This window comes from Argentina anserina, chromosome 5 (genome assembly GCF_933775445.1).
Source record: "Argentina anserina chromosome 5, drPotAnse1.1, whole genome shotgun sequence".
Taxonomy (NCBI): domain Eukaryota; kingdom Viridiplantae; phylum Streptophyta; class Magnoliopsida; order Rosales; family Rosaceae; genus Argentina; species Argentina anserina.
This window is the reverse complement of record NC_065876.1, coordinates 26,337,830-26,364,668: the sequence shown is the minus strand read 5'-3', so window position 1 is coordinate 26,364,668 and position 26,839 is coordinate 26,337,830. Positions and strand designations below refer to the sequence as shown.

At 38.2% G+C, this 26,839-nt stretch overlaps 1 protein-coding gene across 1 annotated transcript; it reads left to right on the top strand.

Moving 5' to 3' along the window:
* LOC126793625 (uncharacterized) lies at positions 1-26,839 on the top strand. Its single transcript, XM_050520201.1, has 3 exons — positions 1-4,059; positions 4,273-4,311; positions 25,716-26,839. Exons 1-3 carry the CDS (start codon positions 139-141, stop codon positions 26,613-26,615), a joined length of 4,860 nt encoding a protein of 1,619 aa, XP_050376158.1. The 5' UTR covers positions 1-138; the 3' UTR covers positions 26,616-26,839.

The window sequence follows — 26,839 nt, the reverse complement described above, 5'->3', positions numbered from 1 at the left end:
TCGTTGGACCAAAGCTCACAGTAAGACTGTAAGAATAACCAGTTTAAATTGAGCCTGCTTTGCAGCGGTAGCTACTACCAAATCATCTCAACATTGCTTGCGATTGCTTGCTAGCTAGCTAGTAGCACGACTGGTACGATGACCAATTATCCATACTCTTCCCCACCACCACCGCCTTCACCACCGTGTAATAGCTCAACTTCCCCAGTGCTCCTCGCTCCACCACCACCTCCACATCCACCACCAGCATGTACATGTAACAAAGCTACTCCAACACCCCCACCACCGTCACCTTCATCTTATTACTCCCCACCATTTGCTTCATTATCACCACCGCCACCGCAGCCACCTTCATCTCACTATTCTCCACCACCCCAAACCCCATCACAAACTCCACCAGTACTTCCATTACCTTCACCGCCACCACCACCACACTTTTATTATTCCCCACCAGTACTTTCACCGCCACCACCAAAATCAAACCATCCATCTTACTTTCCATCACCACCGCCTCCTTCATCCGACTACTCACGACCGCCGCCACCATCACCACTTGCACCATCTCCATACCACTTTCCGCGAACTCCACATTCTTCACCAGTATCTCCCTTGGCAAGCCCTCTTAATCATCATAATTCAATTCCTCCGAATTATTATGATTCATCACTTGCACCAGCACCTGGCTTGTTGCCATCTAGCAATGAGCCACGCACACCTATTCTTACCGCCTGTGTCTCCGTAGGCGGTGTATTTTTCCTTGCATTTATAGTAATTGGTCTCCTTTCCACGGCCATGAAGAAGAAAGTGCCAAGACTGCCAGGAAGGCCAAGCATGTCGCCTGGGCCGGGTCAACCCTCTCGTCAAGAGTTTAAAAGCGAGCCCGCACAACAAGTTCAAGAACTTAAGAGCAAGCCCGCAGGCCCTGAGCACGTGATTGAAATGGGCGATCATGATTCAGAGGTGCAAAAGGTACCGATTCCTCCGGATCACGTTGCTGGTGACATTGTCGAGCAAGCTGCTCCACAGCAAACCAATAGCCCAAATGTGACTGACAAGATTAGTTCGAATACAGAGATTGGCAAGCCTTTCGATGAACAAAGTTTGAATGACAACATGGATGATCCCCAAGGTGCAGATGAAGAAAAATTAGAGAAGAACGGAAGGAGGAGCCTAGGCGATGACACTGTGACAAACAATGCAAATGCATCTCCAAATGTTGGGGAAGGATCAGCTAAAGTTGAAGAAGAACCGAATGAATCAAAAAAGAAACTTCGCCTACCCAAGAGAAGCAAGCCTTCGAGTAGTAGTGAAAAGAAGGGGAAGGGAAAACAAAATTATTCAGGAGCCCTTCAAGTTTTTAATGTTGCATCTGCTTTAGATCTAGATGTGCCAGAACAAGTTGAAGATGGGGGAAAAGATACAGAGCAAATAAGTGAATCAGAAGCTAAAGACGATGGTTCAACTAATGTAGATAAAACTCATAAAAGTGAACAACCAAGGGGAGATGAACAAGAAGACCAAACTGGGGCAAACAATACAGGCTCTGCCAAAGATGTGGAGGGAGGATCTAACGTTGCTGGTGAGACTGTCGAACAAGCTGCTCCACAGCAAACCAATAGCCCAAATGTGACTGACAAGATTAGGTCGAATACAGAGATTGGCAAGCCTTTCGACGAACAAAGTTTGAATGACAACATGGATGATCCTCCAGGTGCAGATGAAGAAAAATTAGAGAAGAACGGAAGGAGGAGCCTAGGCGATGACACTGTGACAAACAATGCAAATGCATCTCCGAATGTTGGGGAAGGATCAGCTGAAGTTGAAGAAGAACCAAATGAATCAAAAAAGAAACTTCGCCTACCCAAGAAAAGCAAGCCTTCGAGTAGTAGTGAAAAGAAGGGGAAGGGAAAACAAAATTATTCAGGAGCCCTTCAAGTTTTTAATGCTGCATCTGCTTTAGATCTAGATGTGCCGGAACAAGCTGAAGATGAGGGAAACGATACAGAGCAAATAAGTGAATCAGAAGCTAAAGACGATGGTTCAACTAATGTAGATAAAAGTGAACAACCAAGGAGAGATGAACAAGAAGACCAAACTGGGGCAAACAATACAGGCTCTGCTCAAGAGGTGGAGGGAGGATCTAATGCAACTGGAGAAGATTCGAATGAATCCAAAAGGAAACGCAACCTGCCCACGAACAAATCTTCGAGTAGACGGAGTAGTAGGGCAAAGGAGGGGAAAGGAAAGTGTCCTAAAGTTGGCCAAATTCTAAATGTTGTACAAACATTTGATGTCGGCGACGTGGACCAATCTCTAAGTGGTGATAACAACGAAGAGCAGGTGTCGGAAGCTGAAGATGATAGCAAAGACGTGCTTTCTGAAGGTTCAAATAATGCAGAAGATGCAGTAGGAAAGCCTACTGCGGAAGTGCAAGAAGATCCGGAAGATGGCAAGCTTCCCAGTCACCAAACTGATACAAACAACACAGACTCTGCCCAAGATGTGAATCAAGGATCAGATGCTATTGGAGAAGACAAAAAGAAATTCAGCCAGTCCCAGAACAAATCTTCAAATAGTGGGGCAAAGAAGGGCAAAGGAAAGTCTTCTGGAGTCCGTCAAATTCTAAATTTTGCACAAACAGTGAATCCACGAAACGCGGAACAATCTCAAGATGGTGATAATGATGCCGAGCAAGTAAGTCAATCGGAAGCTCAAGATGATGATGACGATGATAATGACGAAGACTTGGTTCATGGTGGTTCAAATGATGCTGAAGATATGGAAGAAAAACCAACTGAGGATGAGCTAGAAGAAGATCAGGGTGATAACGAGCCTCTCAGTCGCCAAATTGAGGCAAAGAAGATGGACTCCGCTCGAGATGTGAATGATGCAATTGGAAAAAAATCCGGTGACTCCAAAAACAAGCTGTGCATACCTGAGAAGAACAAAAATCCACGCAATGGTTCAAAGAAGAGAATGGATTCCAGAATTCGTCAAGGTATAACTGCAGGAGATACTTCTGGTCTAAATGACGCGAAACAATCTCAAGATGATGGTAACAATGAAGATCAAGTAACTGAATTAGAAGGTGAGGAAGATGACGGGGAATTGCTTTCAAGTGATTTAAATAATCCAGAAGAAATAGAAGATCAACCAACTGCCGATGAGCAAGAGCCTCACCAAGCTGGGACAAACAATGCAGACTCCAGTCAAAATTTTGAGGAAGGATCTAATGCAGTTCGAGAAGAAACAAATGATTCCAAAAAGAAATTGCGCCTACCCAAGGATATACAATATTTGAGTAGTGGTGCAACGAAGAGGAATGATCAGTCATCTTCCAGGAGGGGTGCAAAGAAGGGAGAAATACAGTCCAGGACTCCTGGTCCAAGAGGAGTAGAAAAATCTCAAGATGATCTCAACGATGAAGAGCAATATGAAGTGATAACTCAGGATGATAAAGAGCCATATGAATCAGAACCTCGAATTGATGGTGAAGAATTGACTGCAGGTGATTCAAACACTGTAGATGATGAACGCGAACTAGACGAGCCTCTCAGCCACCAAAGTGAGAGAAAGAACAGAGATTATGCACAACTTGTGGAGGAAGAACCTGAAGCAGTTAAAGATGAAACAAGTGTTTTCAAAAATAAATTGAGCCTACCCAAGAAGGAAAAATCTTTGAGTAGCAGCGGTGTCAGGTCCAGAAAAGAAAGCTCTTCTAATAATTCTCAAGTTCTAAATACTGGAAGGTATTTTGATCTAGTTGGTGCAACACAAGATGATAACAATGACGCCGAAGAAGTACATCAATTAGAAAATGTTGATGATGCCACGAGTGTTGATTATACTGAGTCAGTACAATGTCAAGAAGATGAAAATGGGGGAGGACAAATGCAGGAATCTGAATTTCAGCTTCAGCATGATGATAAAGACTTGAATTTAGGTGGCAAAGCTTCAAACTTGGGAATGGTTTCTTTGGACGATGTGCAAGGCAAAGTTGAAGTGTCTGGTCCATTTGCTAGTGCTCAAGGAAGTAAACAGGCTCTCAACATAGTTATGGTATGTTAAAATTCCAAAACATGTCTTATTTCAATTCATTTAATATCACTTCGAGAACTTGTAATCCTATTTTGGCTAACTCAGATAGCTAGAATCACTCTTATTCTTTCAGATAAGAATAGAAAAATTAAGTTAGAGTTTGATTAACTACGTTGTGAAATTGATAATTGTTTCATTTGTATGTATGTTATGTTTTGATAACTTAATATACAGGTTCATCATGGTGGGGATTATAAATTTGACAAAGCAAAGGTACATGAACTGAAAGCCGGCAGTTCAAAGAAAGAGTACTCACAAGAGCGAAAAGATTGTACTCAGGTACAAGAGGCAGAAAAGCTTTTCAATCTTGGAAATACTGGGACTGCTGCAAGCCTTTGTGATCCAAGCATGGCAATGGTTTCTTTTGATGATGAAGATGACAAAGTACAAGAGTCAGAGCCAATTGTCTCGAATGTAGATACATTCTTGGGTCAGCTGCATACTACTGGTGGAGGAATTGAACAGTCACCTAATTTGTTACAAAATTTATCCACCACAAATGATGAGGATCCAGCTGAGGAATTGAAGTCTCTTGGAGATGGCATTTACAAAGGCAAAAAAGCAGAAGTATATGAGCTGAGCAAAGAGTCAAGCATGATCAAAGGTCAGATTATGGGTTCTCAAACAAGAATAAAGCCTCGTAATCTCGACAAAATGGTGAAAGCCAGAATTGGTGATAATCTAGGGAAGGGATTGGAGTCTCTCCGAGGTGACCAAGAAGGAGGATCACATAAAGATGGGACAAGTGAAGATGTACGCGCCTCCGGTCATACTAGTAAGGAACTACAAGAGCTTTCCTATATGGTCCAAAGTTTGGCTGCCACAGATGTAGGTGATCCAAATTCAGAACTGGAAATTTTTGAGGATGACAAAGATCTGTCAGAATTAGAACATCCTAACGAAGAGTTGAGCATCGAAGAAACCTCTCCAGGAGAATTGGAGCCTTCAGCAGAGGATCAAAGTGTGTCTGTGACTGGTGATGATGATCCAGATGTGCTACAATTTCTTAACAATATGTGTGACGAAGAACCAGCATTGTCAAATAAAGATGCTCGTCGGGGAAAGCCTCTTTCTCGTCATCGTGCCACTAATCTCAGAGGAAAAAGAAGATCCTGATTCAAGCCTTTGCTAAATGCTGTTGCAGTTGCAGTTGCCCAATCTTTGGTCAGGTGTACCACAAGCTCACAGGGGATGAATCATCTCGTGATTAGGTTCGTCTCCAACCATGCATGCGTGTTATATTTCAATTTCGATATATACTTTTAATATATCAATAATGGTGTTCGTCCTCGTGGATGCTTTGTTTGCAGTCATGTACTTTCAATTTGCTTAGCCTAGCCTCTTGCCTGATCGATCAGTGTTCTATGTTGTGTGGTCGGCTTGGGGTTTTGTTTAAGTTGGTGGCTGTATTTGTTGGGCTTGATCGGTGTATTTACTTTCAAGACTTGATTTTCAGCGAGTGTTGTTATAAAATATAAATAAATCATAATTTGTGGGTATACTTAATTTTATAGCTGATTTTACTGAAGAGTCTTACGACTATATATTGATATGTGTACTGCAAACTTCTTTTGAAATTGAAGCTTAAGCACGTTATGAAACTCGATCATATCATTCATATGGATTTGGCCATTTGGGTAACGTACGTACTTCATCTATTATCAATTAGAGTCGGATGTAATCTGAGTCATGTTATTCCACATGCAACGTACACCTAATAATTTATGTTTATGTACGTATTGGGAGTGTTACTAGTTAATCTCTCTTGCCAGTACTCATGTGCATGTTGTCATAATGCTAGTCTTATATTAGACCTCAGGAATTAGTGTTCAAATGATTATCCTTTAGGATAATTTTAACCCTGCGGAATAGACAGATGCATGCACTCTTAAATTTGATTAGTGTACCCATAATATTTACATCATAAAATTTTGGCGGGAAAGAGATTGATGCATTAGACTTGATTAGAGTAACCAAAATATTATTGACAACATTCATAACCAAATTTTAAAATATCGGTATCGGTAGATATAGTTTTTTTTTTAATTGAGATATCGAATTTATCGGAGATATATCGGGGATATTTAAAAAAATATCGTTCATGTTTCGAAATTATTTACTTATTTATTATTAAATTATATAAAAACATATATAATTATTAACTTTATCTAGTACCAGAAAAATGCTCTATGTGCTTGAAAAGATGCACGTTAGTCAATAAAACTACAATACTCTGCTCAAGACATACGAGTCATATAGTACAAAATGTAATGGTTAACATGATAGTCATATTTCTATTTCGAGCTGCCTATAGTTTCTCCGAGATGTGAATAATAAAGATAAATCCAACTCGATATAAGGATATCCTCTTATGAGAGATTTTTATATGTTACCGTAGTACCACATGTCGATGCCTAATGGTCCTCCTTACCTGTTATATTTTGACATGTGGATTTATTACACTAAAATTATAATTCAACATATTTTTATTATTTGTAAAATGACTTTGATGATTTTGAACTAGGATTTCGGGTTTAGAGTTTAGAGTTTAGGGTTTAGAGTTTAGAGTTTAGAGTGAAGGGTGTAGGAATTTAGGGTATTGGGTATTAGAGTGTTTAGGGTTTAGGGTTTTAAAAAAAAACCAAAAATAGTATTTGACAAAATAGCTTAAATATAATTTAACTAATTAAAGTTTGCATGTCAAATTGTGATTGGAAAAGTAGACAACTATGCATTGTCACATGGTGTTACAGTAGCATTGAAATTTGTTTCATCCTCTTATGGTCTTCATGAGACTACTATGTGACCCTTTATTTTGGATTTTTTCAAGGTCAAGGAGAGTATTTATCACTGATATGACTTGACTCTTAAGAGTTAAGACTTAACTTTCACTCCTCATTCGGATATTTTTTACGAAAAATTAAAAATTAGCCGATTAACGGATATTTTTCTAGTCTTCCTTTTGATATCTCTCGAGGCTCATGGTGATTAATTAATCAAAAACTTTTCTCTGAGAGTCTGAGACATCATCAAGTTGAGATAAAAAAATTAAGTAAAATTTTTCAGATATACCGTAAATATCGGAGATATTTTATGTTATCGGAGAAATATCACAGATACAGGAAAAAAATAAGATATTTACCCCTAAGATATATCGTTTTTTTTAGGGAGACATTGAATGATATATTGGAAATATCAGGGAGATTTTGAACCTTGTTCATAACTGCATTTGAAAATCACTCGGAATTGAAAAATAAAATAAAATAGAAAAAAAACCAAGATAGGTTAGAGACAAGATATGAGGTTTAGGCGCGTAGCACAAGAAATAACATTTATTTCTACCTTTGCGAAATTCATGTTGCCTTTTTGTGGAAGGGGTTATATCTTAGGAAGCACGGAAACGTACCTTCACCCACGTTTCCCACTTCCGAAGTGGAACCACTCCGGAAACGCTCGGAAACGTCCGGAAACGTGTTTCCAGAAAAATATATTTTGGAAACGCGAGTTTCCGAATTAGAAATGCGGTGGAAACGTGAGTTTCCAAAAAAAAAATAAAGGTTTTTATGTTTTTTTTTTATTTTTTAAATGAATGGCTAGACCTACCTTCGTCGAGTCAAATGATTTATTTCGACATATTTTTGACCTACCACCGAGTCACCGACCCTCCTTCTCTCTTGCTGATACCTAGATCTCTCATTATATTTGTATTATTTCGAATGTTAAACACAAGTTATTTAAGTTATTTGAGATTTTGAGTTACTTAAACTAAAAATTTGTTATTATATTTATTTTTTATATAATTTATATATATTTATATATTTTTATTATTTCGACGTTTCCAAAATGTACCCACTTCCTAAATTTTTTGAAAAACACGCTTCCGCGTTTCCAAACGTTTCGCTTCCATGTACCCGTACCTGATTCCGTGCAGCCTAGGTTATATCATGTCTTATTCAGTGTTCTAAATATCGGATATATCGGCCGATGTATCGGCGATATTTAGAAAACAATATGATATCGTCATATCGGTTGACTATATCGGTCAACGGTCAAATATCGGTCAAACTTTGATTTTTTTATTATTTTCTCAATTTTTGTTTAATTTTTTAATATTTATTTGCTCTTTTTTTTTTTGAAAAACTTATTTTTTTTTCATTTTTTCATATATATTTTTACTTTATATATATTTTAAATATATATGATGAATTTCAAGTCTAAATAATTATTCTTAAATGCCTATTTTTTTATTAGATGTCGTTCGTGTACTTTAATTGTCATTAAATCAAGTATTTATTTTCTTTAATTTACTTAGTACCGTTTTTTTAGTTTATTTGATACATATTGAAGTATAATTTTATAAATTATATTGAAAATAAGCAAATCCGATAAAACCGATATATCCCCCGATATATCGTTTTATCTCTCGACCGATACGATACCAAAAACGATATTTAGACCATTGGTCTTATTACTCTTATGTGTTGGCCGTGAAATGGGTTGTCGTCCCGACAGAGGGGTTTATAAGTTAATTTAGTACATTATTGTGCTCAAGTATAAGAATATGAAGTACCGTCGATAGGTATAGGCTTTGATCTGGCCACTATGAAGTCTCCTCTCCGTCCAAATCAGTCTCAAAGACCCCATTACAGCCACAAGCCATGGCGGTGTATTGATATGGCCGGAAGCGAAGGGATCACGGCCGCACTACCAAAGCGAGCTGGACTCCAAACTCAAATGGGCAAGGTGACAGCCATGAGAAGCCCATCACTAGTTGTCTAGTTCACTACCACCAACTCTATGTTAGGTTTGTGGATCCGATTTCACTTAGGATAAGGATTTATTAGATCTTGATAAAAGAATGAACACTTTGGTGGTTTCCTACTTGGTAATGGTTTCTATGTCTATTGGGAATAAGTTTCCAATAACTTATAGGTTTCAGGTTTAGACATCTATAAATTGGGACATAGGTAGCAGTAGTTAGACATAAAGGTAAAACACAGAGAGCAAGTAAGGTCTTAAGAGTTGGTGAGAACGTCTTGCGAGAGATCTTATATTCTTGTTTGTGTTGTTCTTCTATAGTGAAACCCAGCAGCCCGAGTAAGTAGACAAGTTCTTTGTTGAACCTCGTAAACTTTGTATTTGTGTTCTCAATTATTTATCTATATTATTTTGCACTTGTTAACTTCCGCAAGAGGAATTCAGGGTCAAATTCCTAACAGTGTGGTATCAGAGCCAGGTTCGCCTGGGGCACGTCATCATTCATGGTGGAGTCAAGCAAACGGTCAAGGTGGCAACTCAAAGGTACATTAGGTGGAGCCAGCTCAGGTGAAGTAGACTCAAGACAAATCCTAATCAATGTGAGATTGCAAGGGATCTTTTTTACTCAAGGGAATGATGAGGTGAGAGGTATATCTCGTCAATATGGTTCGTGATGTCAACGATTGTGTTTGTTTGTCATTTGTGGTATTCGTTCGTCGAAGGATTGCATGTTGATCATGGAGTTCATCAAGACCTCAAATATGGACTCATAGTTTGAGGTGGAGTAATTTGATAGAAAATGAGTTTACTTTTCTATCGGTATACTTTGTGAGCCATGTTGGGAGGGATCCTAATTCCCTAATAGTGTGGTATCTAGAGCCAGGTTCTAGAGTGGAAACAATGAGCATAAAAGACGTTGAGAAGAGGGTCGACAAGTTTGACGACAATGACTACAGCCTATGGAGGTCACAGATCGAGGATTACTTGAGTATGAAGAAGTTTGCGAAGACTTTAAGCGGCAAGCTCCCAAAAGAGATGAAGGAGGAAGAATTTGTTGAGATGGACAGGATGGCCATTGGAACAGTTCGATTATCACTTTGAAATGAATTAAGGCAATTTGTCATCAAGGAGACTACATTAAAGGGAATGTTGGATAGCCTATCCAACATGTATGAGAATCCAAACGCCGTTCAATAATTATACTTGATGAGATAACTGTTCACTCTGAAGATGGGTAAGGGTATATATGTTCGCCAATAAGTTGGAGTAGTTGGTGATATTATCGAGCAACTAGCCTTGGTGGATGTAAGGTTCGACGAACACATCAAATCTTTAGTGTTGTTAACTTCCATGCCTTCATATTAGGATGTGACTGTGAACTCAATTTGTAGTGGAGTTGGGACTATGAAGAAGTTGAAGTTTAATGACGTGCATGACATTCTTTTGAATGAGGAGATGCGAAGACTTAATAATCTTATTGAGCCTTCAAGTTCTCCTCTATCTATAGAATGATAGAGGTATAACGTCCAACAAACACTCAAACAATTATCGTGGAATGTCCAAGTCCAAGGCACCAGGAAAAAGACGAAGTGTATCCAGGGCAAGAAAATGGTCCGAAAGGTGTTGGCATTGTGGTAAGACTGGATATATCAAGAGAGATTGTAAATAGTGGAAGGATGCAATGAAGATGGCAAACACAACTGAGTATGAGTCGGAGGCATATGTACTAAGCGTTACATAAACACCATTGGAATCATGGATCGTGGATTCATGAGTATCTTTTCACTCAACTTCACAACTTAAGCTCATGGTTAATTACCAACATAGTCATTTTGGAAGAGTAATTCTTGCTGATGGTAGAGCCCTGGATATTGTGGGAATGGGTGATTTGAAGATCTCGCTCACACATGGTGGAATATGGACTTTGACGAATGTTAGACACATTTCATTGTTGATAAGAAACTTTGTTTATGTGGGTCAGTTGGATGATGAAGGATGTCGTACTACCTTTGAGAAAGGCAAGTGCAAAGTAAGTAAAGGAGCTATGGTATTAGCTCGTGGACTCAAGACAGGGTCACTCTACACGACCTTGGGTATTATCGTTGTTGTTGAAAACAATGTAAGCGATACGATCATTGAGAAGAAGGATGATGCATACTTATGACATCATAGACTTGGGCACATCAACAAGAAAGGAATGGGTGTACTTCAGGCACAAGGTAAACTACATGGTGTGAGCTCAGTGAAAATTGAGCTTTGTGAAGATTGTATATTTGGGAAGGAAAAAACTGTCAGTTTCTCAAAGGGTGGCAAGCCGCCAAAAGATGCAAAACTGGAGTTGGTTCATACTGATGTGTGGGGTTCTGCACCTGAGCTTTCAATGGCTGGCTCAAGGTACTACGTGATTTATATTGATGATTCCACAAGGAAACATTGGAACAATCACCCAAGAGTGAAAAGGAAAAAGAATATGTGAAGAACGTACCTTATGCGTCGGTAGCTGGATGCTTAATGTATGCTATGGTGTGTATTAGACCCGATATTGTGTATGTAGTTGGAGTTGTGAGTAGGTACACAAGTAATCCAGGTAAGCAACATTAGGAGGCTGTGAAGTGGATCATGAGGTATCTTCAAGATACCACTAATATGTTTCTTTGTTTCAAGAGAGGTAGTGTTGAATTACAGGAGATAATGCTACTAGTCGGAGTACAACTGGTTATGTGTATGTTGTAGGTGGTACTGTTGTATCTTGGATCTCACATTTGCAAGGGCAAGTGACTTTGTCGACGACGGAGTCAGAGTATGTAGCATTCTCAGAGGCTGGTAAGGAGATGGTGTGGCTAAAAGGTCTCTTGGACGAATTGGGTAAAAAGAAGGAGATTTGTGCTTTGCACAGTAACAGTCAAAGTGCAATTCACTTCGCAAAGAACCCTTCAAAGACTAAACACATTCCTATGAAGTATACATAAGAGAGCTCGTGGAGAATGAAGTGCTGCAATTGTTGAAGATTCAAGGAAGTGAAAATCATGCGGACATGTTAACCAAGTGTGTGCCAATAGGTAAACTGAAGCTATGCTTGGCTTCAGTTGGTCTCCAAACTTGAAGAGGGAGATGTTGGTTGCGGTGGGTTTCGAGTTACTATGATTGAAGAGTGTTGAAGATTGTTACTACTGGTCCAATCGGCTCCAAGTGGAAGATTGTTAGGTTTGTGGATCCGATTCCACTTAGGATAAGGATTCATTAAATCTTGATCAAATAATGAACACTTTGGTGATTTCCTACTTGGTAATGGTTTCTATGTATATTGGGAATAGGTTTCCAATGACTTATAGGTTTCAGGTTTAGACATCTATAAATAGGGACATAGGTAGTAGTAGTAGTTAGACATCAAGGTAAAACACAGAGAGCAAGTGAGGTCTTGAGAGTTGGTGAGAACGTCTTGGAAGAGTATATTCTTGTTTGTGTTGTTCTTCTATGTCGAACCTCGTAAACTTTGTGTTTGTGTTCTCAATTGTTTATCTATATTGTTTTGCACTTGTTAACTTCCGCAAAAGAATTCAAGGTCGAATTCCTAACATTCTAAACACCGGTATGGAATCAAGAGTTCAAGACCACCAAACTGACGCCAAATTGCTAAGATGCACAAAGAAACCCTAGGAACAACCACGAGAGATGGAGAAAACATGATTATTTTTCTCAAAAATTGATATAATTGATCATTTTCGTTGTTATCATTCTATTGATTGGGATGTGTTGATGTGCTAATTTATTAACCGGTCAATTACATTGTGGAAACTTAGTGCATATGTTTGGAAACTAACTAATTCAATCAGTCATTAATAGTAATTAAAGCCAATATTTGCCTCACTATGAAACCTTATCCATATATCCTAACTACAACATTTGAACGTCGATGCCTTTGCAAATTTTGGACCTCAATAATAAATTATTGGTTCCTTAAACACATGTTTAAAGAAATTTTTATATATTATTGTGGTCCTCCCTTATATATTGTTATGGAAACAATGTTGTATGTTTAATTATATTTTCTTTGGATATCCAAGAAAACCCAGAGAGAGAGAGAGAGAGAGAGAGAGAGAGAGAGAGAGAGAGAGAGAGAGAGAGAGAGAGAGAGAGAGAGAGAGAGAGAGAGAGAGAGAGAGAGAGAGAGAGAGAGAGAGAGAGAAGCAAGCGTTATCGGAGGTGGGTCGATCTATCTCGTTTGGGAGGAGGAGGTGTTAGGAGGGCTACGGCGGGTCAACGCTAGGCGAAAGTCTTTGAGTGCGAAACATAAGCGGTGTGTCACACCCCGGGACCATTTCCTGGACCGGAATGAAACAGTATTCGCCGTAGACCTTAATTAATAAACAACCGTCACGTCAAACCCGACGTGTCAACTATCTACAAACTCGAAACTACAAAGTTATGAATAGAATAAAAATAAACTGACGATAAGACATGAGGAGTAAATGAAATATAGACGTAAAAATAAACAAACGCGGAAGGTAACAATGTAAGACTCAAACATCAAACAAAGAACATGTTTAAGTCTCAATGGCCAACTCGGTCCGACAAGAAGGTAAATGACCAAGTCAAAAGACGAGGAATACCAGAGTACGCTAATTGTGGCAACTAGATCCAACTCGGATATTGGAAAGCTAATTACCGTGAAGTAAGATCCTCGAGACTGGAAAGCAACCAACGAGCCTCGAACTCTATCAAACTACTAGCCTCCAGACCAACTCCACTAGATACTTGCAAAACAGGGGGTGAGCACTCGTCCTCGCTAACCCATTTTGGGGCTGATACCATACCGAGGTAGGGTTTGAAAACAAAAGAAGATAAAGAATGGTGCAATGCTCATATAAGTAAACATAAGAATAGGCGCTCAAGTAGAAAGTAAGGAAATTAGAGGAAAGGGATAACCAAAACAACGTTTGGTTAATGATAGGCAGAAAGATATCCATATGTGATAAAAGGACTAACACCACGGTCGGGGAATATAATAAAGGAAACCACAGGGATATCGACATCCCTAGTGTTTGATGCTTCGACTCACCTTCGGGTGAATCAAGTGTCAAGTACTACCTAATCATGAGTCATGGTACTAGACATTAAGACAACAGTACCACTCATAATACAATATGGTGTCGGATATCAGGACAACAGATATCACAAATACAAAATAGATAAATACACAGTGCCAGACATCAGGATAACGAGAATCACTGTGGGTAAATCATAGTGCCGGACATTAGGACAACGGATTCACCATATAACAATAATACATGCGGTGCTGCACATCAAGACAATGGAAATCATCGACTTATAATAAAACATGCAGTGCCTGACATCAGGAAAACAGAATCACCGACTTATAAAGTATAATTGGTATTGGACATTAGGATAACAGAATCACCAATATAATATATAGATAAATATTGTTATAACTATAGTATTTAGTCCCTAGTGACAAGGGTCATGGTTCACCCACTCGGATACACCGAGTACTAATGACTACTTAATTATGAGTGACGGTACTAGAAATCAGGACAATGAGTACCACTCATAATATCTTAAAGTTATAACCATATTATTCAGTCTCAAGTGTAGGGCTCGAGACATAGATTGGGTTCACCGTTTATAAAAGTATCTCGATAAATTTACCAATTAACTTGAGTGAAATGCTCGAGACGTTGACTAGAGAAATACATGTATAAGGATAAATGCGATTATGAGGAAATAAATTAAATAAAGCTGAGCATTATAAAATTAAAAACCTCATTGTTGGCATAGGCTTATGTCCGCCATAATCATCGCAACTATCAGCACACTAAGGCTAATAAATAGTCTAGTCTCGCAGTACCAGCAGTAAGCCAACCGCATTACATGTGTAATGAGCCGCCCCGTGGCCCGAATTGACTACGGACGCGCCCTCACGCGCATCCAAAAGAAAACTCCAGAGAACACCTCAACTAAACGTAATCTCACATCGGAAGATGAGGGAATGATCTACCTCAACTCAAATATAAAAGGTAAAACCTTTGACATCATAAGGTAAGCAAACAAAACTACTCACTGTTACTCTGCATAAATTATTATCAACCTGACTTGAGCATCGGAGAGTTGAAGACCACGCCGTCGTGGTCTCCACTTTGACGATTCGTGCTACTTGTGACAGGAGCGGAACAAGGAGCACTCCGTATCGCATAAACGAAGAGTGAAGTGTATTGTACTAGCGCAATACACTACATCAATATTGACGCCGTCTGTGGGAATCGAACCCACGACCATGTGCTCACCCCGAAAAGATAATGGCTCACCCCATACCTGGTATGTCGAGCCGTAGTCCACATGCTCCAAGCCTCGATCCAAGTGCTCTAAGATCCAAGTGTAAAGTCCTAAATCTCGTCACGAAAAGACGTGAACAACCAAACAATACAAAGGTCAGAGAGATATAGTGTGATAAATGTCATGGTCAAATATCTATTTCCTAGCTTGACTAAACCTCAGTACACTTGATAATTGTCGGTTTAGGTTACCGAATGATATTAACTCAAAAAAATATTCCGCAAACAGTGTCGCGCACTCGTTGCGACATGTAGTTTAGTACGAAATTATTAAACTACATATTCAACATCTCGGAAAAATGTTGATTGACGTATTTTATTTGTTGGAAAATTACAAAAAAAATCAGGGGCTCACACGGCGGGGTTGGTTGAGTGTGTTGGACGATCAAGTTCACAAGGGTAGTGGTGGGAGTGGTTGGTGTGAGTTCGGATATGTTGGATCCAGATTTTCTTTGTCGGGTTGTGTTGGCTCTTGGTTTCTTTCGTTAGCATCCTAGAACCCAAAGTTGTCTTATTGTCTGGGTGCCTTTTACGTCCATGGTTGTAGCAAGATTGCAAGCTGGAGGGTGTCACATCTCGAATAGAAAATATGATTAGTATAATAGGATTAATAAGAGATTAATAAGCAAACATAACTATTAAATTTCACTCTGACACTCACTAACGTGAATAAGTGAATAAAATTCGACAAGTCAAATGTGTTCACGAAATAAAATTATAACACTTTATATTTCTGCAAAAATAAATAAAATTATACAACAAAAATGTGGAAGGTAACGTTAATGTCATCGGCCCAATACTAAACATTTGACAACCCAAAAACTAAATAAATGTAGCAAGAATACTAAAGAGTCAACCTTAGGAAACTTTACTCAAAAACATTGATGATAAACAAGAGAAGGAAAGGCATGAAGACGCACACAAACACTAATTCTCAAATGAGACTTCTAGCTCCAGAAATTACAATCGAACATGCAAGGAAACTAAAGTAGGGGTGAGTGTCGTCCTTACTTGCCCAGTAGGGGCCAGCCTGCTCATGAAATGTGAAAACTAAGTAAAGATATAAAAGGTTTTCATAAAACATTGAGGGTAAGTTTTATATCGATCTAGATAAAACCATATTAAATACAATGAAAATTTGGGAATAATCATGCTAAAACATTTTGGCGCCCAAGGTAGGATAAAGGAAGATGTAATAATAATGCACAATCGATCCTAGCGACTAATGAGGCCAAACTGCTGACCTCAAATTGAGGCCAACCGCCTCTGTTATAACAACAGAGGAGCGAGAGTGTCAATTTCACTGAAATGCCCTCAATAATACTGTAAAGAATGGATCCAAATAATAAATAGGGCATTGCCTCTCTAGAGGTTTACAATTTTTGACACCGAGGGGTTTCCGGACTCTCGGGCCCCATACACTCTCAGGTCTATCACACTCACAAACAAGTCTAACCACTTATTTTATCTTAAAACGTGCCTAACCTCGGGTTTTCGCAATATTTAATGCATCATAAATATTCAACCGAGAACTAGACTATGCATTCATAAGTGGCCCAAAATCAACAATGGAAGGTTAGTTCTCCTACCTGGAATGACGTGCAGAATCTTAATCAATGCCCAAATCCAACATCTAGCTGCTGCTGCAAGTTTTTGAATGATCCTCATAACATCAAAACTGAGTTAATGAGATATAAAAGAGTCAACATCAAAGTCGAATATCGAAAATAAGTTACTCGATCTTTTTTCCTAGTTTCACAAGGAAAGTTAACATTTGATTTTTATTGACCAAGTGTTTTCTGGGTTGACCATGAGTTGATTAAGTTGACCAAAGTTTGACCAATACTCCCAATTAATTCTTAAATGACTCAGAAATAGTCTAATGCTAATTATTAAACGATATTAAGCATGTTTAAGACGTAAACACATTCTTAATCATTTTAATGACTTATTTATATTACTGACACAATACTAAGTTAAATGAGCTTTCAAGTCTCGAACCAGGCGACAATCATAGCTAACAAAAATCGTAACTAAACGTTACGTTAATCGTCGCCATTTTAAATAAATTAGGTTTTCACTAAATTACCTTAGGTTAAAGTAAATCGTTAAAATCATATAATAAATAGTAAAAATGTAACTTAGGATAAAAACTGTAAAACAGTACATTCAAACAGTAAAAATGTAAATTTCTTATAGGAGCATAATAGTAATTTCACGTCATTGTAAAAACAGTAAAAACGGTAAAAGTATAATGGTAAAAATCCATTTTCACCCTTATTCCTCCTATCACATTTCCGGCCGCCAATTCTAACTCCGATCAAGCCTAAACTAACATGTAGACCCTCCAAAGTGTTTAATCTAACTCAACAACAACTTAGTGGAAATGTAGAAACTCAAAATGAAGGTAATCTACCTTCGTCGATTTCCAGAAACGAAGAACACAGTCCTGTAGCTTTTCCGGCGTCAATTGAGGCCACAACTTCTCCCAAAGTCTCGTCTGCAGCCCAGAATTCATCCTTGGCTTCGCCGACTTCATCACGTCACCCAAAACGCCAATGGAGATCGCCGGAGTCAGATTTCAAAGACAAGAAAGAAAACAGATGAAGAAGAACATGGATTAGGACCGATTTAAAGGGCGAATAGAGGATCGAGTTCAAAAATTGAAGAAAAGAAGTAGAAGATTACCGCACGCAGTCTGGTATCTTGGATATTTCGCTGAAACAAGGAGGCGCTATGGTGAGCACGGCGGCGGTAATGGATGCAGAAAAGGGAAAGAACAATCAATCTTTGATTTTATAGAATTGAAGGAAAAATTGAATTGGGTAATGAAGGTAAGGTATTAATTATACTTACCAAGACAGATGCTAGATAGCTCGCCGGAGCTCCATGCCGAAGCTGCAATCTCCAATTGCCCTTCACTGCTTCCATTCTATTTAAAGCAATACATAGACACTTGAGTGATCGACGGGCTTGGTTTTGAAGAGGAAAGAGAGGAGAACGTAATGGTGGAGTTGCATGTCGCAGCTCTTGCCGAACGACAACGTTGGACGGAGGAGAGAGCCAGTTAGAGCTCAAAACGAGAGTGGGTGTTTTAAGGAATTAAGGAGATGGGCTCGGGTCAATGAGAGAAAAGGCTTGAGCCTCTCCCATGCCCAAAACCAAATACCCAACTGAAAATCTAACTTTTAAGAAAATATTTTAAATCATTTCAAACTTTGAAGAATTCAGTGAAAATAAATAAAGCGTCGGAAAAATATTCTGAAGACATTTCCGAGCTCATGGCAACGTGTAGTTTTATATCAACTTATTAAATTACGTGTTTCGACATTTAGAGAAAATATTGATTAATTAGTCATAATGTGTCGATAATCAAAATTAGAAATCTCAGGTATTACAAAGGGTGGTGGTGGTTGCTCGTCTCTGACAGCGTCGGCTTTGGTGTGGTTCAACAACATTCAAGCTTGGGCTTGGGTCCATATTTATTGGGCTTGCCCCAGTTTTTAGTTTTATTAGTTTGAAATGTCTGTTGTTAGACCTTTATTAGTATTCTATTTGTGCTTATTACTATTCTTGTATCAGTCATAGAATAGGATAGCTTAATTCGATTTGTGTTTATTACCAAATAATAGTTTTATGTCGCATATTCGTCTTGAGTTTAGACTCATAACCTCTTATCTGTTATCCTTAGTGACGGAGGGGTATGTAATGGTTATTCAGGCCATAGAAAATTTATAAAAAAAACCTATATGCATTGGTTTTCCGTCAAAAATTCATATTTCTCGTTCAAAGGTAACTTCTTCAATTTTGTAGCAATGGCTTAATTAGTAAGTGGCCTCCAAGGTGGTTTCATCGAGCCATTAACTTCTCTTATTAATTACTAATTTAGAAAATGTCACATAAGTCCTATATTAAGATGCTAATTACAAATATATTACCATAAGTTGTTCATATACTAACAAAGACATATTTAACAGATAAGGATAATTTGTTCATTTATTGCCAGATGTCTTACATTTAATTACCTAATTAATTTTTCTTAACAAACAAAAGTATCATAAACACAAATAAGGACATGACTTTTACAATTAGGCTAATAAGTACAAAATGTTCTTTTGCAGCCATGCGTCAATAAGACATTAATAATTTGAACCTTCACAAATGGCTAATATTTATTATCATCTTTTCAATCAAATTATTTCTCAACGCTTCTACTACACTAGATAGAATTTATCTACTATTATACTCACTGAAATTTAGATGCTAATAATCTACATTGTTGGAATTTAGATGCTATTGTACTCGCTAGAATTTAGTTGTTATTACTTTACTAGAATTTAGCTGCTACTAATATACTCACTAGAATTTAGATGCTATTTCATGTACTACATTGTTGGAATTTAGTTGTTACTATAATCACTGGAATTTAGCTGTTGCTATTATACTCACTGCATTTCGATGCTCTTGTACTACATTGTTGTAATTTAACTGTTACTGTATTCATTGAAATTTAGCTACTACTACATTGCTGGAATTATCTGCTACTATCTATACTCACTGGATATTTAGCTGCAACCACATTTGTACTTTTCCAATCATGTTATTGTGCTCATTTGAATTTAAACATTATTCATACTGCTGACCTTGAACCTGCTACTGCCAATTGCAAGCTACTACTATCAATTAAGAAGTTGTTACTATAGATAAAAACCCAAATTCATATGTATTAAGAAGTTATATACTATGCTACTGCTATATTAGGTACTGTTATGTTATTTTTAGTAGTCAAAATTTAAAATTATCAAAGTCACTCAAAATATATGTTTCACTATACTCAAACGAAAGCTCATGTGGTGAGTAACAACTTTATAATTTGAAAGTTCTCCACATTATCAATAGTTTGGCAGTAAAACTTGAATTTGAAGGAAATAAATTTAAAAAGAACAGATAGAAATTGGATCATGGTTGGTGTGGCATCATAGTAATTATCATGAAATCAGTGATATTTTAGGTATTTTAATCTTATTTATTTAATTAGTATTTGGACCATTCAATTTTGGGCTTGGATTAATGTCCCCTTGGATTGATGTTTTTATTTGTTTAAATTTTTTTATGTTTTGTATTATACTTGGATGTAATTTTCAATAACTAATTTCGAATCATCATCACACAATTATCTCTACTTGGTATTCGAGATTGAATCTTACGTACATTCTTACTTGGTCATGCTTGGTGATACAACTGTCTTCCTTCTGTTCTTGGTCTTCAGAGACTTTGCGAGTCGTCTGCTATCTTCTGTAGTTCTGTGTCCTCAACTCCCGATCATTATCGAAACATCGAGTTGCTTGCATGCTTTAATAAAGCAGACAATCATTGTACGTGGTAAATAACCATATCCGTTGCTATCTTTCTGTAATGTTAAGGAAATATCAAATTAAATATGTAACTAGGTGCATTTGTGGCCCGGCGTATGTCTTTGCACTCAGTATTATAAACTCTAAAGCTTAAATGTGGAACACGCCGGGGGATCCTTCATCATCATTTCAATAATTGTATTACGTCAGACAAGCTACGCCTTAATATGATTAGGAAATCATCATATTTCTAGCTTAAAAGTATGTTCGAATCTGCTCATTTACATGCTCTAGCTTTGTTAAGTAAGTGATTTGTTAAGTAAGTGATCGGTAAACCAGCGGATGCATGCAGTAGTGGTAACATGATGTTGTGGCTTAAGCAATGTCTCGAGTTCGAAACCTTGTAGATACAGCACAATACGTTGGAAGAGTCAACACCTCTACGGAGATCATGAAACACTCGGAAGTGATGGATTGTAAATGAGTACGACCCCGATATGCCAATATCAAAAAAAAAGTAAGTGATTGGTAAGACTTCTTAATAGTAAAAGTCTCATATTCTCAACTAAGATTGTAAGATTGTGTTCGGATAAATGAAAAACCACCGAAAAACAAGTGGGAATTAAAGTGAAAATTAATGAGAAACATGCATATGCGTTTCAGAATATCCCAAACTCAAAAATTATGAATTTCGCACCACTAGTTTTGAAACCCACGGACAATCTATCTTGGTGCTGGTAAGAAGTTTTAACATCAAAACTTTTACTCTTGATTACAAGGTAGAATATATATAAGTTAATTAGAAAGAGTCATGGACCCAAAGTTTTAAGGTACGGAGCTTCTATTCATACTTCTCAAAATGGTACTTAGACCTCTATTTTTTTTAATAGTTTTAACTTAGTCAATACATATGAAATTACCAAAAAACAATTCTCAACTTATCTATCTAAATTAAAAAAATATAGATAATTATCCTTTTGTTCCATAAAAATTAATATTCTATCATTGTGTGTGTATTAGCCTCATTAGGTAACCTGTTAGGGATAGATTCGCATCTCTATAATAGATTAGGACTCTGAATCCTACGGGATTGTGGTTATGTAATGCATATATATATATAAGCCTCATCATCAATCAATAAAGGGTTACGTTCTGTTCCATTACGTTGTTATTATTCTCGTTTTGTTCCTCCTCAAACACTTATATATACTAGAAAAATCCCAAAATAGGATATCAAATTGTATAAAATCATTTAATTGATTACCTTCTTTTTTGGTTAACATCATAAGTCAAAAATTAAATGTAGATAATTAACATCAAATTGAATGTAGATAATTTAATGTATAAACCATATGACTATCTAAAATTTTCTCATAAACTTTGATTTGAGTCAAGAAAATTTCATATATGGTGATGTTAATTCTGGGTGAGTTGTGTATATATATATATATATATATATATATATATATATATATAACATTGAATGAAAAAGTTAGTCTACCAATTTTTTCTTCATGAATTTAGAAAACGAGTGGAAGAGTGAATTAATTCGAAAAGATAGTTTGTATAATTATTATACATTTTTTTAGTTTTATGTAATAAATGAATTTGAAATAGAGTAGGAAATAAATTAATTGATAGTAGTCTGATTTAATATACTAAATTAGATATTAGGCATTTTAAAAAAACTATAAAAATCTAAATAACATTTTAAGTACCTATAAAAGTACCTCTCGTGTATGTTTATCATTCGCTGATCCCGTTATACTTTATCTGGCTCATATAGCTAGCTGAGGATCACCTGGGGATTTTCTGAGGTTCTCAATTAAACGGAATACCCATTTCGCTGAATCCGACATGCATTATTCTGTTCAATTCTACCAGATAAGGTTCACAGATCAGTCATAAGTGAGATAGCTAGTGCGGTTTTGTTGAGGACCTGACGGGGGCTGGAGGAGTACGATGTGTCTGTAAAATTCAAGGGACTTTGTCTAAAGTTTATCTGATTGATGTGGCCCTCCAAATGGTATAATTGAATGTGTACAAGAGCTCAGCAATCAGCAGTCAATCATCCATGCATGCAATTTATCAACAGTGAATTATTTCCTATTTCGTTGAACCAAAGCTCACAGTAACTGTAAGAATAACCAGTTTAAATTGAGCCTGCTTTGCAGCGGTAGCTACCCCAAATCATCTCAACATTGCTTTCGATTGTTTGCTAGCTAGCAAGTAGCACGACTGGTACGATGACCAATTATCCATACTCTTCCCCACCACCACCGCCTTCACCACCGTGTAATAGCTCAACTTCCCCAGTGCTCCCCGCTCCACCACCACCTCCACATCCACCACCAGCATGTACATGTAACAAAGCTACTCCAACACCCCCACCACCGCCACCGCAGCCACCTTCATCTCACTATTCTCCACCACCCCCAACCCCATCACAAACTCCACCAGTACTTCCATTACCTTCACCGCCACCACCACCACCCTTTTATTATTCCCCACCAGTACTTTCACCACCACCACCAAAATCAAACCGTCCATCTTACTTTCCATCACCACCGCCTCCTTCATCCGACTACTCACGACCGCCGCCACCATCACCACTTGCACCATCTCCATACCACTTTCCGCGAACTCCACATTCTTCACCAGTATCTCCCTTGGCAAGCCCTCCTAATCATCATAATTCAATTCCTCCGAATTATTATGATTCATCACTTGCACCAGCACCTGGCTTGTTGCCATCTAGCAATGAGCAACGCACAACTATTGTTACCGCCTGTGTCTCCCTAGGCGGTGTATTTTTCCTTGCATTTATAGTAATTGGTCTCCTTTCCAGGGCCATGAAGAAGAAAGTGCTACGTATGCCAAGACTGCCAGGAAGGCCAAGCATGTCATCTGGGGCGGATCAACCCTCTCTTCAAGAGTTTAAAAACGAGCCCGCAGGACATGTTCAAGAACTTAAGAGCAAGCCCGCAGGCCCTGAGCACGTGATTGAAATGGGCGATCATGATCCAAAGGTGCAAAAGGTACCGACTCCTCCGGGTCAAGGTGTTGGTGAGATTGTCGAACAAGCTGCTCCACATGAAACCAATAGCACAAATGTGACTGACAAGATTGGTTCGAATACAGAGAATGACAACATGGATGATCGTCAAGGTTCAGATGAAGAAAAATTAGAGAAGAGCGAAAGGAGGAGCCTAGACGATGACACTGTGACAGACAATGCAGATGAATCTCAAAATGTTGAGGAAGAATCAGCTGAAGTTGAAAAAGAATCAAATGAATCAAAAAAGAATTCGAAACTTCGCCTACCCAAGAAAAACAAGCCTTCCAGTAGTGGTGTAAAGAAGGGGAAGGGAAAACAAAAGTATACAGGGGCCCGTCAACTTCTTAATGCTGCATGTTGTTTAGTTTCAGATGTGCCAGAACAATTTCAAGATGAGGGAAATGAGGGAAAAGATAGAGAGCAACCAAGTGAATCAGAAGCTAAAGACGATGGCCCAAATAATGTAGATAAAAGTGAACAACCGAGGGAAGATGAACCAGAAGAATGCGATGGCGATTATGACCAGTCTCTCAGTCACCAAAATGGGGCAAACAATACAGGCTCTGCTCAAGATGCGGAGGGAGGATCTAGTGCAACTGGAGAAGATTCGAGTGAAGCCAAAAAGAAATTCAATCTACCCGAGAACAAATCTTCGAGTAGTTGGGCAAAGGAGGACTCCGCTCGAGATGTGAATGATTCAATTGGAGAAGAATCCGGTGACTCCAAAAACAAGTTGTGCAAACCTAAGAAAAATAAGAATCCACGCAATGGTTCAAAGAAGAGAATGGATTCCATAGTCCGTCAAGGTATCACTGCAGGAGATACTTATGGTCTAAATGACGAGAAACAATCTCAAGATGACGGTAACAATGCAGATCAAGTAACTGAATTAGAAGGTGAGGAAGATGACGAGGAATTGTTTTCAAGTGGTTTAAATAATACAGAAGAAATAGTAGATCAACCAACTGCCGATGAGCAAGAGCCTCACCAAGCTGGGACAAACAATCCAGACTCCAGTCAAAATTTTGAGGAAGGATCTAATGCAGTTCGAGAAGAAACAAATGATTCCAAAAAGAAATCGCGCCTACCCAAGGATATACAATCTTTGAGTAGTGTTGCAAAGAAGAGGAATGAAAAGTCATCTTCCAGTAGGGGTGTGAAGAAGGGAGAAATACAGTCCAGGAGGACTCTTTATCCAAGAGGGGTAGAAAATTCTCAAGATGATGTCAACCTTGAAGAGAAATATGAAGTGATACCTCAGGATGATGAAGAGCCATATGAATCAGAACCTCGAATTGATGGTGAAGAATTGACTGCAGGTGATTCAAACACTGTAGATGATGAACGCGAACTAGACGAGCCTCTCAGCCACCAAAGTGAGAGAAAGAACAGAGATTATGCACAACTTGTGGAGGAAGAACCTGAAGCAGTTAAAGATGAAACAAGTGTTTTCAAAAATAAATTGAGCCTACCCAAGAAGGAAACATCTTTGAGTAGCAGCGGTGTCAGGTCCAGAAAAGAAAGGTCTTCTAATAATTCCCAAGTTCTAAATACTGGAAGTTATTTTGATCTAGTTGGTGCAACACAAGATGATAACAATGACGCCGAAGACGTACATCAATTGGAAAATGTTGATGATGCCACGAGTGCTGATTATACTGAGTCAGTACAATGTCAAGAAGATGAAAATGGGGGAGGACAAATGCAGGAATCTGAATTTCAGCTTCAGCATGATGATAAAGACTTGAATTTAGGTGGCAAAGCTTCAAACTTGGGAATGGTTTCTTTGGACGATGTGCAAGGCAAAGTTGAAGTGTCTGGTCCATTTGCTAGTGCTCAAGGAAGTAAACAGGCTCTCAGCAAAGTTATGGTATGTTAAAATTCCAAAACATGTCTTATTTCAATTCATTTAATATCACTTCGAGAACTTGTAATCCTATTTTGGCTAACTCAGATAGCTAGAATAGAAAATTTAAGTTAGTGTTTGATTAACTACGTTGTGAAATTGATAATTGTTTCATTTGTTTGTATGTTATGATTTGATAACTTAATATACAGGTTCTTCATGGTGGGGATTATAAATTTGACAAAGCAAAGGTACATGAACTGAAAGCCGGCAGTTCAAAGAAAGAGTACTCACAAGAGCGAAAAGATCGTACTCAGGTACAAGAGGCAGAAAAGCTTTTCAATCATGGAAATACTGGGACTGCTGCAAGCCTTTGTGATCCAAGCATGGCAATGATTTCTTTTGACGATGAAGATGACAAAGTACAAGAGTCAGAGCCAATTGTCTCAAATGTAGATACATTCTTGGGTCAGCTGCATGCTACTGGTGGAGGAATTGAACAGTCACCTAATTTTTTACAAAATTTATCCACCACAAATGATGATGATCCAGCTGAGGAATTGAAGAGAGGGTATGGCATTTACAAAGGCAAAAAAGCAGAAGTACATCAGCTGAGCAAAGACTCACGCATGATCAAAGGTCAGATTATGGTTCCTCGAACAGGAACAAAGCCTCGTAATTTCGACAAAACGGTGACAGCCAGAATTGGTGATAATCTAGGGAAGGGATTGGTGTCTCTCGGGGGTGACCAAGAAGGAGGATCATATAAAGATGGGACAAGTGAAGATGTGCGCGCCTCCGGTCATACTAGTAAGGAACCACAACAACTTTTTAATATTGTCCGAAGTTTGGCTGCCACAGATGAAGGTGATCCAAATATAGAACTGGAAATTTTTGAGGATGACAAAGATCAGTTGGAATTAGAATATCCAAACAAAGAGTTGAGCATCAAAGAAACCTCTCCAGTGGAATTAGAGCCTTCAGCAGAGGATCAAAGTGTGTCTGTGACCGGTGAGGATGATCCAGACGTGCTACAATTTCTTAACAATGAATTCGACGAAGCACCAGATTTGTCAAATAAAGATGCTCGTCCGGGAAAGCCCCTTTCTCGCCCTCGTGCCACTAATCTCAGAGGAAAAAGAAGATCATGATTCAAGCCTTTGCTAAATGCTGTTGCAGTTGCACAATCTTTGTCAGGTGTCTCACAAGCTCAATGAATCATCTCGTGTGATTAGGTTCGTCTTCAACCATGCATGCGTGTTATATTTCAATTTCGATATATACCTTTAATATATCAATAATGGTGTTCGTCCTCCTGGATGCCTTGTTTGCAGTCATGTTCTTATCAATTTGTTTAGACTAGCCTCTTGCCTGA